Here is a 13,493-nt window from a genome sequence, read left to right as displayed (position 1 = left end):
TTCTGAAATCGTCAACTTCAAACAAACATGGGAGTTTTACACAACACCAAATGCTTATTCGGTGGCTTTATTAGATAACCTAAAAGGCACAACATCCAATGTCTCAAGGCAAGAGAAGGAATGATTTTGTTATGGAAGTCTCCTTATGAGTGTTTGTTTGGCAACTAAAAAAATCTTTTTTTGGAACCCAGGTGGATGGAGTTCGAGAGAGACTATCAGAGCAACAGTATAACAGACTTGTGGACTATATCACAAAGACATCTTGTCACCTGGCCCCCAGCTGCTCTTCCATGCAGACACTATGCCCTGTGGTGACTGTGGAACCTCTCCCTTCCACTGTGAAAACATACCATTATATGGTTGAGCCACACTTTGGCCAAGTCTTCATCAGTAAATTTACCATGGTGAAAAATAAAGCCCTGAGGAAAGGGTTCCCTTGAGTCCCCTCTGAGGTGTTGATTCCTGCTTGTGCAATTTATTTCTGAAAAAGAAACCTAATGAGCTCTAACAACATCTAATGTGGACAAAACCCACTGTTCTATAGTTGTTATAGTAATTTCCTAGCCTCTTCCAAAACTAATTCAGGTTCTTCCTTTTTCCCAAAACTAAGATACTTCAAAATTGAGTCATTGATTGATTAAAAAACCTATTCTTTTCCCATTTGGGGACAATGAACAGAATCCTATTATTAATCTTATCACGTGCAGAAAATCCTTTTTGCTGTTTGCTAAAATTTCGACTATAATTAGGCTCTGTTAACTCTAATACAAAACATGGTCAGGCCTCGGAAACAACAGATTAAAACTTCATCCCCAGTTGCATCTGTTTTTAGGCTGAGACAACTGCCTAATACCCTCATCTGCAGAGGTTCAGATTCTTTGTATGAAATTAAATGCTTAGGAGCTTACTGTTTAACTTGTTAATAAATTTGTTACTTAAATGTGATGCTGTTTCTTTAAGTGAATACATTCCTAAACCTTTATGGAAATTTACAAAACATTCTGATGACTGTCCAGGTACATTTTTGGAAAAAATGTTTTTTCTAGTTTGTTTTACTAGGCAAGCTTAGAGAATCTTTTGTCTACTGATAAAAACAGACCCCAGGTGCTCAGGTGAGTTTCTTAAGCAAAACACTACTGGGGAACTCCCACTACTGGATATTCTTGTGGAAGGACTCACCCTGATGCACTGACTGACAGACTCAAGAACCCAAACATTAACCTGAATAATAGTTTATTTTGCTGACTTGGCTTGATCAAGCATAAAGATATCCCCAGTAACTGACACTCTTTTGTATTTAAAGATGGATTTGGCTTAAGATCCTGGGTCACCAGGTACCACCTTTAATATTCAGTAAAAATTTGATACTCCAATTAAAACACATTTTTACTCATTACATCCAAACTTGGGCCTACAACCTGATACCTACAATTGGGAGATGCTAAGAAAATTCAGTTTCAAATGCCCACTTTTAACTTTCTTTAAACTTAATAAGCCTCACATGTTATTGGGCATAAGGAGTCACTGCATACTTGTTTGCTGTTAATGGAAATTCAGGCTGAATATGGAAAACATGGTTCCATCATTTGCTGTAATCATACTCATTTAGGAAAGTTTTGTCAACCTCGAGTAACTATTTTTAAGATTGTAAATATGTATTAAGTCGTATGGTAATTTTGCATACTACTTTAAGAATTGTTATATGATATTGTTTAAAATAAAAGGAATCCTTGAATTACTGATAACACATAAATGTGGGTTCTTAAAATGCAGCTTTTCACTGATACTTGGGTTTATTACAGTTTACATCATTGGAACTCAGGAATTTTGCATGAGTTAAAAAGAAAATTTTTGTTAACATAATAAAAGAACTGGTGATTAAATTAGCTGTGGCTAAAATACACTTAATTCTTAAAGCTCTCTGTAGTATCACTTTGATCACAACAAAACCACAATTATTAAAGGGGAGAAAGGTCCTAAGACCTCCCTGAGAAAATGTTATTACCACACTTTAAATTAGCAGACATTACTCAATTGCAATTCCAATTAAATAACACAACTTTTTCTAGACTAGATGTATATTCCATATTGTACAGTTAGGTCTTCAATAAAGTAATACTGAGTAAAAAACCTTAAATTTTAATTACCTACTATTACATCTGTCCAGTGGTTGGATCCAGTAGGGCAATTCAGTGACAATGAAGTCCAAAGACGTTTTATTGGAAAGGCAAGTCTCTGTTCCTTTTAAGAGCCCACAGTATAGTAGTCATGTAGGCTCATGCAGACCCCTTAAACCCATGGCCCAGGCAGTTACCTCAGTGAAATGGACAAAATGTGAGGAATCAAAAATGTCCTAAAACAATGAAAATTTTAAAAAATATTGAAATCAGGTTATCGTCGTAAGATTCATAAAGTTAAAAATCCCTGACCAATTCTAATGCAAGTACCCTGAACTGTAAGTATCAGCAAGAGTAACTGCACAAAAATTTAGTGTCCACAGTATTTGTTAATCGTTTATTTATCATGAGAAACTATTCCTTAGCCCAGATATTAGTAGTTCATAGTGCAGGAACACAGGTAAGTGACACACTTCCATGGAACTCAACCCAAAGAAATTCTGTGGAGAAAAACAGAGTGGCCAAGTTAATGACAATCGTTCTCTTAATAGCTCACCACCCTGGAGAACCCCTGAGGTCTACTGCTACCAGTGGAAGCCACACTTTGATCACTCACCCTTAGCCCAGCAGCAGCCCTGTTCAGGCTGCCTGGGCTCCAGGTCCATTCTCCCCCATGCTCCCTAACCTCCCTGACCAGCCTCTTTTCCATTTGGGACATTCACACCTTACTTTGGGGTTTTTGCTTTTATTTACCAAATTCTGCTTTTTTTCTTCAAGTCCACCCCACTCTGTTCCCTTCTCATACCTGTACTGTTCTTAAAAACCAGTAGCCCATCTGTCCTAAACATTTCTATTCCTATCTCCAAATCTGTTCCTTTTTCTTGTTGTTTTTTAAACAATCAACTTCTTGTAAGTAAAAGGTAAAAAAAAATATTTTAAAAAATCAGCCTGTTAACATCTGATTATGAAATGCATACCCACTGTGGAAGTTTTGAAAATCTCAAAGGTACAAGAAAACAGCAATGTTAAGATTCCACACACAACCACTAATATTTTCTTGATCTTTTTACCTTCAGCCTTTTTTTCTGTGCACTCTTTAACATAGATCACCCTTTACAAAATACATTCTTAGTTTTCTATTCTACTAATTTCTGTTACTTTGTGATTACCAACTCTAAGGGACATAATAGTCCATGATAGGAATGTCATAAATTCCTTATCAATTTTCCAACCACTGGGAATAAAGTTGTTTTTCTACTATTATGTATTATATATATTAAACTGTGGCATGTATCTATCTGACTCAGATACCTACTTAATATAAACTATAGAAATGGAATGTAATAGAATTGAATCTTATATTAAGCAAAAGTTATTCATAGTCAAAATTATCCTTAAATCTTTTAGAAAACTGATCTGAGTCCAGTACAGCAGGTCTCCCCTACACCCCAGATCTTGGGAAAGATCACACATACACACTCTCACACATACATACATATGGCAGTTGGAATGCTCCTTCAGGAACAGTCTGCCTGAAAAAAAAAAATAGCACATTCACATTCCCCTTGTCACAGCAAACTCACACTGGGGTGGTAGACAGGATCTTTAACTCTACTTGAATTGTTCTACCTTACTATTTTGTTGAGCTTGAATGAAGTTAAATACATGAATTACAAGACTCCATAGTACAAACAGTTTCATCAGGTACTGGACACATGCTTTCAAGTCAATTTAACAGATGACCTTTCATCAGCACACAAGCCAGTCCTCTTCTAGACACAGAACCGTAATCACACTATCCATAAGGCAGTGGACCTTAACCACCCAAACCAGAATCTCTGGAAAGCCACCAAGTCACCTACGGACATCCAAATAACAAACTATAAAAGGTGTCCAAAACTTGTTTTTTAAAGCACTTCTAAAAATGTGATTTTCCTGATGCAAATCTAGCAGTAATAGCACAACATGCAAAATGATTCTGAACATAAAATTAACTTCATGTCAGCAAGATGGTGCAATAACGAAGCTCCATACCCCTACTCCCTGAGAGAAAAAGCAAAGACACATGGACCAAAGTGTCTTTGTGAGAACTGCAGAAATCAATTAAGCTGCAACAACCAAGCAAACACCTAATATGAAAAAGCTGCACTCAAAATGGCAGGAAATGTCATGCACTTTTTTCTCACCCTTGCCCCACCCCCTTCTCAATGCAGGAGTGTGGTCAGGAGGAAAGTGACCAATTCCTGACTCCTCCTTCAGGGCAGAAGGAAAAGAGAAGACCCTGCATGCAATGTTCTAGCTTATTTGAGGGCTTCCCAAGGGACTGCTTCTATCTTTATCTCAGAGCACTGATGAGAATGGTGACAGAGTTTAACTGACTTATGAGACACCACCAAAAAGACCAACCTATGTACTCTGGAAGTGCGAGAAGGGGCAGAGAGTTTATTTGAAGAAATAATGGCCAAAACCTTCCCAAATTTGAGGAAAGAAATGGATATATAAATACAAGATGTTACTGGAAGTCAGATGAACCCAAAGAGACCCAACACCAAGACACAGTATAATCCAACTGTCAAAAACCAAAGACAATGGATCTTGGAAGCACCAAGAAAAAAATGATTCATTGCCTACGAGGGAGCCTCTGTAAGATTATCAGTGGATTTCTCAGGAGAAACCTTGCAGGTCACAAGGATTTCAGATGGTAAATACAAAGTGCCCCCCCACACACACACACACACAAATTACCAACCAAGAATACTATAACCAGCAAAAATGTCCTTCAAAAATCAGGAAGAAAATTAAGACATTCCTAGATTTTAAAAAAACCTAAAAGATAAGGAGTTCATTACTACTAGATCTGCAATGAGAGTTCTTCAAGTTGCAACAAAATTACACTAGACAGGGACTTCCCTGGTGGCGCAGTGGTTAAGAATCCGCCTGCCAATGCAGGGGACACGAGTTGGATCCCTGGTCCGGGAAAATCCCACATGCTGCGGACCAACTAAGCCCGTGCACCACAACTACTGAGCCTGCGCTCTAGAGCCCGCAAGCCACAACTACTGAATCCCGTGCACCTACAGCTCACGCTCCGCAACAAGAGAAGCCACTGCAATGAGAAGCCCGAGCACCGCAACACGAAGAGTAGCCCCCCTCACTGCCACTAGAGAAAGCACATGCGCAGCAACAAAGACCCAACACAGCCAAAAATAAATAATAAATAATAAATAAATTACACTAGGCAGTAACTCAAAAGCCATGTGGAAATATAAAGTTCACTGGCGAAGGCAAATATATGAATAAATATAAAAGCCAGTGTTGTAACTGTTTCATATCCCCACTTTTAATTTTGTAGGATTTAGAGACAAAAGCTCTAAAAAAAAAGAAATCTATGTTAATGGGTACACAATATCTAAAAATACAATTTGTGGCATTAGTAACAAAGTAGGGGAGCAGAGTTGTAAAAGAGAATTTTTGTATGTGATTGAAATAAGTTGTTACCACTTCAAAATAGATTATAACAATAGGTTGGTTTAAACTCCCCAAAAGTCATAGATCTGAGGAATGGATACAAAACAAGGTCCAACTATGAGCTGTCTACAGGAGATTCACTTTAGATCCAAGGACACACATAGTTTAAAAGCTAAGGATGGAAAATGATTCCATACAAACAGCAATCAAGAGAGCACGAGTGGCTATACCATTAGCAGACAAAACAGACTTTAAGTCAAAAAATGTTACAAAGACAAAGGACATTATATAATGATTCACCAAGAAGACAGATTATAAATATCAATATATATGCACCAAACATCAGAGCTTTGAAATATATGAAGCAAATATGAAGCAAATGCTAACAGAATTGAAGGGAGAAATAGACAGATCTACAGTAATAGTGGGTGACTTAAAATACTTTCAATAATGGCTATAAGAACCAGACAGAAGATCATTAAGAAAATAAGTGGACTTGAACACTACAGACCAATCAGATATAAGAGACAAATACAGAACATTCTACCTAACATGAGAATACACATTTTTTTTCTCAAGTGCATATGGATTAATTTCCATGTTAGGCCATAAAACCAGACAACAGATTTTAAAATACTAAAGTCACATAAAGTATCTTTTCTGGTCACGAAAGATGAAACTAGAAATTTATACCAGAAGGAAAACAGAAAAATCCACAAATATGTTGAAATTAAACATACCCTCCAACAATCAGTGGGTCAAAGTGGATATCAGAAAAGAAATTTAGGACCTCCCTGGTGGTGCAGTGGTTAAGAATCTACCTGCCAATGCAGGGGACACAGGTTTGACCCCTGGTCCAGGAAGATCCCACATGCTGTGGAGCAACTAAGCCCATGCACCACAACTACTGAGCCCGTGCTCTAGAGCCTGTGAGCCACAGCTACTGAGCCCATGTGCTCTAGGATCCACATGCCACAACTACTGAGCCCACGTGCTGCAACTACTGAAGCCCACGCACTTAAGAGCCCGTGCTCTGCAACGAGAAGCCACCGCAATGAGAAGCCCACACACCGCAACAAAGAGTAGCCCCCACTCGCCACAAATAGAGAAAGCCCACGCGCAGCAAAAAAGACCCAATGCAGACAAAAAATAAAGAATAAAGAAATTTAAAAAGAAGATCAAGTCAACAAGCTAAGTTTACACCTTAAAAAGGTAGAAAAAGGGGCTTCCCTGGTGGCGCTGTGGTTGAGAGTCCGCCTGCCAATGCAGGGGACACAGGTTCGTGCCCTGGTCCAGGAAGATCCCACATGCCACGGAGCGGCTAGGCCCGTGAGCCGTGGCCGCTGAGCCTGCGCGCCTGGAGCCTGTGCTCTGCAAGGGGAGAGGCCGCAACAGTGAGAGGCCCGCATACCGCAAAAAAAAGGCAGAAAAATAAAAGCAAGCTAAACAAAAGCTAGCAGGAAATAAAGATTAAACAAAACAGGGAACAGAAAAACACTAGAGATACATCAACAAAATCAAAAGAGCTGGTTATTTGCAAAGATAACCAATATAACAAACCTTTAGTCAGACTAAGAAAAAAGAAGACTCAACTAAAAACAAATTAAAGAAGGGACATTATGTCACCAAATTAGGTCACCCACATGAAATGGAATAATTCCTATAAACACACAACCTATAAGAAACAGATTAACAGACTTATAACTAAGTAAGGAGATTAAATCAGCAATCAATAACCTCCCAACAAAGAAAAGCCCAGGATCAGATGGCTTCACAGGAAAATTCTACCAAACACCTAAAGAGTTAACACCAATCCTCCTCAAGCTCTTCCAAAAAACTGAAGGGGAGTGGGGGGGTGGGGAACATTTCCAAATTCACTCTATGTATTTTTTGTTTTCTATATATTTATATTAAGACATCTTAAACATTTCTGTATGATGGAGATACTGCCCCCCACCATGTTTTCCTGATCCTCTCACATGTCTCTTGTGGCCACATCTGACTCACTAACTCATTTAGGAATATAAAACATTCTATAAGACCAACATTACCCTGATATCAAAGTCAGACAAATATAACACAAGAAACTAGAGAGTAATATCCCAAATACAGATGCAAAAATCCTTCATAAAATACTAGCAAACAATTCAGCAGCTCATTAAAAGGATTACACACCATGACCAACGATGATTCAACATATGAAAATATACCACAGAGCCACATGATCTCAACTAATTCAGAAAACGCATCTGAAAATTTCAATACCTTTTCATGATTAAAAAAAATTCAAATAAAGAACAGAAAGAAACTACCTCAATAAAGGTGATACATGAGAAACCCACAGCTAATATACTCAATAGTGAAAAGCTTCTCCAGGGCTTCCCTGGTGGCGCAGTGGTTGAGAGTCTGCCTGACGATGCAGGGGACACGGGTTCGTGCCCCGGTCCAGGAAGATCCCACATGCCGCGGAGCAGCTAGGCCCGTGAGCAATGGCCGCTGAGCCTGGCCTGCGTAATGCAAAAAAAAAAAAAAAAAAAAAAAAAGCTTCTCCAAGGTCAGAAAAAAAACCCAACAAGGATGCCCATTCTTACCCCTTCTCTTCAACATAGTACTGGAAGTCCTAGTCAGAGCAATTAGGGAAGAAAAAGAAATAAAAGACATCCAAATTGGAAAGGAAGAAGTAAAACTATCTCTGCAGATGACCTGATCTTATATGCAGAAATCCCAAAAAGATTTCACACACACACACACAAAAAACTGTTAGAATAAATTTGGCAAAGCTGCAGGATACAAAATCAACGCACGAAATCAGCTGTGTTTCTAGATACTAACAATGAATAATCAGAAAAGCAAATTAAGGAAACAATCCCAATTACATTAGCATTAAAAAAAAAATACAATTCTTAGGAATACACTTCACCAAGGAGGCAAAAGACTTGTATACTGAAAGATACAAAACACTGCTGAAATTAAAGAAACAAATGGAAAGACATCCTGTGTTCATGTTCCCTTAACATCATATCCAAAAATTAACAGAATGGATCAAAGACCTAAAGGTAAGAGCTAATAAAACTATAAAACTTTCGCAGAAAATATAATACTTTACAACACTGGATTTGTCAATGATTTCTTAAACATGACACCAAAAGCACAGGCAACAAAAGAAAAACTACATAAATTAGACTCCATCAAAATTTCAAATGTCTGTGCATCAAAGGACACAACAGACTGAAAAGGCAATCCATAGAATGGGAGAAAATATCTAAATCATATCTGATAATGAGTTTTAAATAACTCCCACAACTCAACAAAAACAATCCAATTAAAAGTGGGCAAAGGACTTGCATAGACATTTCTCCAGAGAACATACACAAATGGCCAAAAAGCATGGGAAAAGATGCTCAACATCGTTAACCATTAGGGAAAAGCAAACGAAGACCAAAATAAAACAACACCTCACACCCATTTGGATGTCTATCAAAAAACCAGAAAACAAGTGTTCACAAGGATGTGGAGTAATTGGGACCCTTGTGAACAGAAGTTGGTGAAGTGTAAAATGGTGCAGCCACTATGTAAAATAGTATGGCGGTTCCTTAAAAAATTAAAAACAGAACTACCATATGATTTAGCAACTCCACTTCTGAGTATATACGCAAAAAAGTATTAAAGCAGAGGGTATCAGAGATATCTGCACACAAAGCAGTAGCATTATTCACAGTAGCCAAAAGCAATCCAAGTATCCATTAACATGATTAAACAAAATGTGGTATATAGATAAAATTGACTACTTAGATGAAAAGAGTTCTGAAGACTGGCTGTACAACAATATAAATGTCCTTGACAATACTGAACTGTACACTTAAAAATAAAGACTGTATATTTTATATATATTGCCACAGTTAAAAAAGATTTTAAACAGTAATTTCAAATAACCATATTACCTTTATATTCCAAAATCACTTTGCACTCTGAAAGACACCAGCCTTCCTCATCTCCTCAAAATCTTTCATAGAATCATAATTTCTGTAGAAATCTGCATATGCCTTCTTTCTTGGTTCAGCCACAGCAAACTAAAAGGTAACATATCACATTTAGGACTTTTTTTAATTATTAGAAACAGTATCTAAAGACAACATAAATCACCAAGTTTTTGTTCACCTTGAATCCTACTTATCTTGAATCGTATTATTAAGGCCCTTAAAGAGGTAATTAAGTTAAAATGAAGTCTTTAGTGTGGGTCCTAACCCAACATGACTAGCATCCTTAGAAGAGAAGAAAATTCAGACAGGAACAATGCTAACACACAGAGGACCATGTGATGAGAGGGAGAAGACAGGAATACAAAGCCAAGGAAAGAGGCCTCAGAAATCAACCCCACAGCCAACTTTTTTTTTGGCCGCGGCGCAGGGCATGCAGGATCTTATTTCCCCAACCAGGGATCGAACCAGTGCCTCCTGCAGTGGAAGCACGGAGTCTCAACCACTGGACTGCTGGGGAAGTCCCCCACAGCTATCTTGATCTTGGATTTTCAGCCTTGAAAAAAAAAAAATCTCTATTGTGGAAGCCACCCAGTTTGTGGTATTTTGATATGGCAGCCCTAGCAAACCAAGACAGCTTCATTTAAAGATGGAGGACAAGCTACCTGGGGAATAAGGTACTTTCCTATCACACTGAGGTGGGTCAAGAAAGGGTAAGAGGAAAGGAGCACATTAAAGAGGGAATTTCTTTTAAAGACTCTAGGGACTTCCCTGGCGGTCCAGTGGTTAAGACTTCGCCTTCCAATGCAGGGGGTGCGGGTTCGATCCCTGGTTGGGGAGCTAAGATCCCACATGCCTCGTGGCCAAAAAACCAAAACATAAAACAGAAGCGGGGGCTTCCCTGGTGGCGCAGTGGTTGGGAGTCCGCCTGCCGATGCAGGGGACACAAGTTCGTGCCCCGGTCTGGGAAGATCCCACATGCCGCAGAGCGGCTGGGCCCGTGAGCCATGGCCAATGAGCCTGCGCGTCCGGAGCCTGTGCTCCGCAACGGGAGAGGCCACAAGAGTGAGAAGCCCGCGTACCGTAAAAAAAAAAAACAAAAAAAAAACAGAAGCGGTATTGTAACACGCTGAATAAAGAATTTTAAAATGGCCCACGTCAAAAAAAATCTTTAAAAAACAAAAGACTCTATATGTTTCCATGAAAATAAAATACATTTTCAAATTTAAAACACATTTTTGGACCATGAGCACAAAGTAAAAATAAAACATACATACCTTATAGAAAGCTGCAACTCCCAGGGAGACAATGAATGCTCCAACAATATGAAATCGCAGACGCTTGCCCAGAAGGCCACGCATCTGAGGTTTTGTCAAAGAACTGGAAGCCATGGTAGTTTTTCTCCTTGACAGCTAAAATAATAAGAGACAACTCTTAGAACATAAAATACCTAAAGAACTCTTCTGCATAATGCATTTTAGTACTCAGAGAGGCACAGGCAGGACAGTGGACCGACTCCTCTCCCAAACCCTAAGGTCTTTACTGGCTTCACGGTTTCATCTTCTCACACGGTGAACGACCACCCTAAATAAGCAAGATGATCGCAGCCCAACAGTAGTAACCAGGGAACAAGAACGACAAAAACCTCACCCAACTACAGGGAAGATTAGCAGCGGCTCTGGATGGGGAATCACAAGTGCAAACATTCCTAGCATTTACTCTACAAGCTTACTACCAATTCATTTCAGCCTGTGAGACAGCTGTTTTCCCATTTTATTGAGAAAACCGGGCTGCAGGAAGGTTACCGGACTATTTCAAGGTCACGCAATCAAAACTAACACTCGGGTGGGACCCCAGCACGTCCCGCAGGGCCCACTTTGTGACCCGGGCCTGAAGGCCGCCGCGCGCGGGCCGGCCTCCCGACCTTCGGCGAGCGCGGCCCGGGCAGGGTCGGAAAGGTCGTGGGCGCGCGCAGGGGGCTGCCGGGAGCCCACCCCTGCCCTCCTACCACAGGCCCGGTGACCCTCCTGCAGCTTCCCAACTCCAATCACAAACGCTACCACAAAGCTGACGCCCACTAAGAGCCGACGGTGCTCCAAGCCTCGGGAACGGATAAGGAAGAACCCACCTTCCCTTTTTGTAGGTAAAGACACTGGGACCAAACAGGTCAAAAGACGCAACCAAGGTCACGCTAAACGCGGTAAAAAAGCAGCGGCCACCGGGCCCGGGCCGGCTGTCTCAAAAGCCCGGGGGTCCCTCGAGGCCCCCTCAGCAAACCCGGCCCCCGTGGGACCCGCGCCGCCGGCCCGCCTCCCCTAAAAGGCCGCAACGCGGGCCTGCTGGGGTCGACGAGGGCGAGAGGTCCGAGGTTTTCCGCCCCAGAGATGCAGAGTAACGATTTAGCTCCAAGGTAGACCAACAGCAGGCAGCGGGAGGCGGCAAGTACGGGAATCCGAACGAGGAACACAAAACGCCCAAAACTCACCTCTACAACGACGCCCTTGGAGAGATGGACGGCGTTCCAGCAGCGCGCAGGCGCATAAATAGAGGGAACGGAGCGAGGATCCGGCTACGGTGGCCCAAAGAGTACAAAAGGCCTCCAGCGCACGTCCCGCCGTTCAGAGCTGAAGATAACCTGCGCTTTTAGCCTCTTCTCTGTGTAACCTTGGATTCAGGGTTTGAACTTGTGAGTCAGTTTCCTTAGTCAAGTCGAGATATTGATCTTACTCATACACAGAGTTGATATGAACTTATTGGAGAATTCAAAGATTTTTAATATGTGAATTTTTTTTTTAATGTACCCTACAGATACAGCACAAATCATCCTGGGCATGGATTGCTCCAACTATGTGCACAAACCAACATTTTCATTATGACTATCCTTATGCATCTAGCCACTTGTTTGTGTAAAGAGTGAATAAGACAACCAAGTTCCAGGAACTCACAGCCCAGCAGATGAGACAGACATAAACTGAGTAACATCAATCCCAAGCAGTAGGCGCTACCGTAGACACGTGATCCTGGTGCTGCAGAAGCAATTACCTGCTTGGAAAAGCTGAGCAAGTTTGGATGGAAGTATTTGTGTGGACTTTTAGTAAAAGACAAGTGTTTTAAAGCAAGGCATGTGGAAGTTTATGGAAAGTAGTGTGTAAAGTAAGGCTCTTGTGCCTTAGGGTTGTCAGACTTGGTTTTTATTGAAATAACCTGGATTTGTACTGCATTATTCAACTCAGCAAGTACTGTGAAAGGTTCATAGGATACATGATATTGATTCAACATATATAGGTTGAGCAATTACTAGGTACCAGGCTCTGCTATTAGCAGGGAAGATCATCAAGGAGGTCACGGAGTCTTTGTCCTCATCTTGTTAACAGATGGCTCTGGGGAGTGAAACCTTTCAGCCACACAGAAATGGTGCTAATTGAAGGTCAAAGTGGACTTGTACCTCAACAACACTTTTTTTCAGACTTCTTATTGTTGTCGAAGACAAGTTCGTGTGCCTGAGAAATGGTGAGACCAAACAAACTGAGATGTCAGAGTTTAGAGCAGAGAAAGGTTTATTGCAAGGGCCAACCAAGGAGAACAGGCAGCCCGTGCTCAAAAAAACCCGAATTCTTCAATGGTTTGGGAGGAAGAGTTTTTAAGGGCAAAATTTGGGGTGAGGGCTGCAGAATATGTGACTTTCCTGTGATTGGCTGGTGGTGAAGAAACAAGGTGGTGTTCCGGGAATCTTATGCTCAGCCTGAAGTTACGTTCCTCCAGGAACTGAGTGGGGGCCTTAGTTCCTACCGAAGAACTCAAAGACATATTATATATCTGGGAGGTGAGTCTTAGAGAGTAAATACAGACCTCAAGTAACAGAACTAGAATTTAATATCCATTGAAACATAATCTTTTTCTTTCTAAAATTACCCTTTTACCAAATATAGCC

The 13,493-nt window shown here is 40.6% G+C and overlaps 2 protein-coding genes across 13 annotated transcripts in view; one reads left to right on the top strand and one right to left on the bottom strand.

Annotated features, from left to right (window-relative positions):
• VPS13B (vacuolar protein sorting 13 homolog B) overlaps positions 1-2,353 on the top strand; it is a 795,728-nt gene extending 793,375 nt beyond the window's left edge. For all 11 annotated transcript variants that reach the window (XM_079901966.1, XM_079901971.1, XM_079901960.1 and 8 more), the window contains one exon: positions 192-2,353. In XM_079901966.1, coding sequence (XP_079758092.1) covers positions 192-440 — 249 coding nt within the window. In that variant the 3' untranslated portion in view covers positions 441-2,353. The remainder of the gene's footprint in view (positions 1-191) is intronic.
• A 142-nt stretch (positions 2,354-2,495) lies between these two features.
• On the bottom strand, positions 2,496-12,105 carry COX6C (cytochrome c oxidase subunit 6C). 2 transcript variants are annotated; one of them, XR_013824631.1, is made up of 5 exons: positions 12,048-12,105; positions 10,840-10,974; positions 9,527-9,655; positions 3,613-3,649; positions 2,496-2,617 (listed from the first exon to the last, which is right to left on the bottom strand). XR_013824631.1 is itself a non-coding variant. In XM_079901992.1 (4 exons), exons 2-3 carry the CDS (start codon positions 10,951-10,953, stop codon positions 9,542-9,544), a joined length of 228 nt encoding a protein of 75 aa, XP_079758118.1. In that variant the 5' UTR covers positions 10,954-10,974; positions 12,048-12,105; the 3' UTR covers positions 2,496-2,617; positions 9,527-9,541. The 2 variants fall into 2 exon arrangements, 1 of the variants encoding a protein (XP_079758118.1); XM_079901992.1 differs by lacking the exon at positions 3,613-3,649.
• Between the last annotated feature and the right edge of the window lie 1,388 nt (positions 12,106-13,493).

Source organism: Stenella coeruleoalba (assembly GCF_951394435.1).
Source record: "Stenella coeruleoalba genome assembly, chromosome: 17".
Taxonomy (NCBI): domain Eukaryota; kingdom Metazoa; phylum Chordata; class Mammalia; order Artiodactyla; family Delphinidae; genus Stenella; species Stenella coeruleoalba.
Note: the sequence above shows the minus strand (reverse complement) of the source record. Positions and strands in the feature narration are given on the sequence as shown.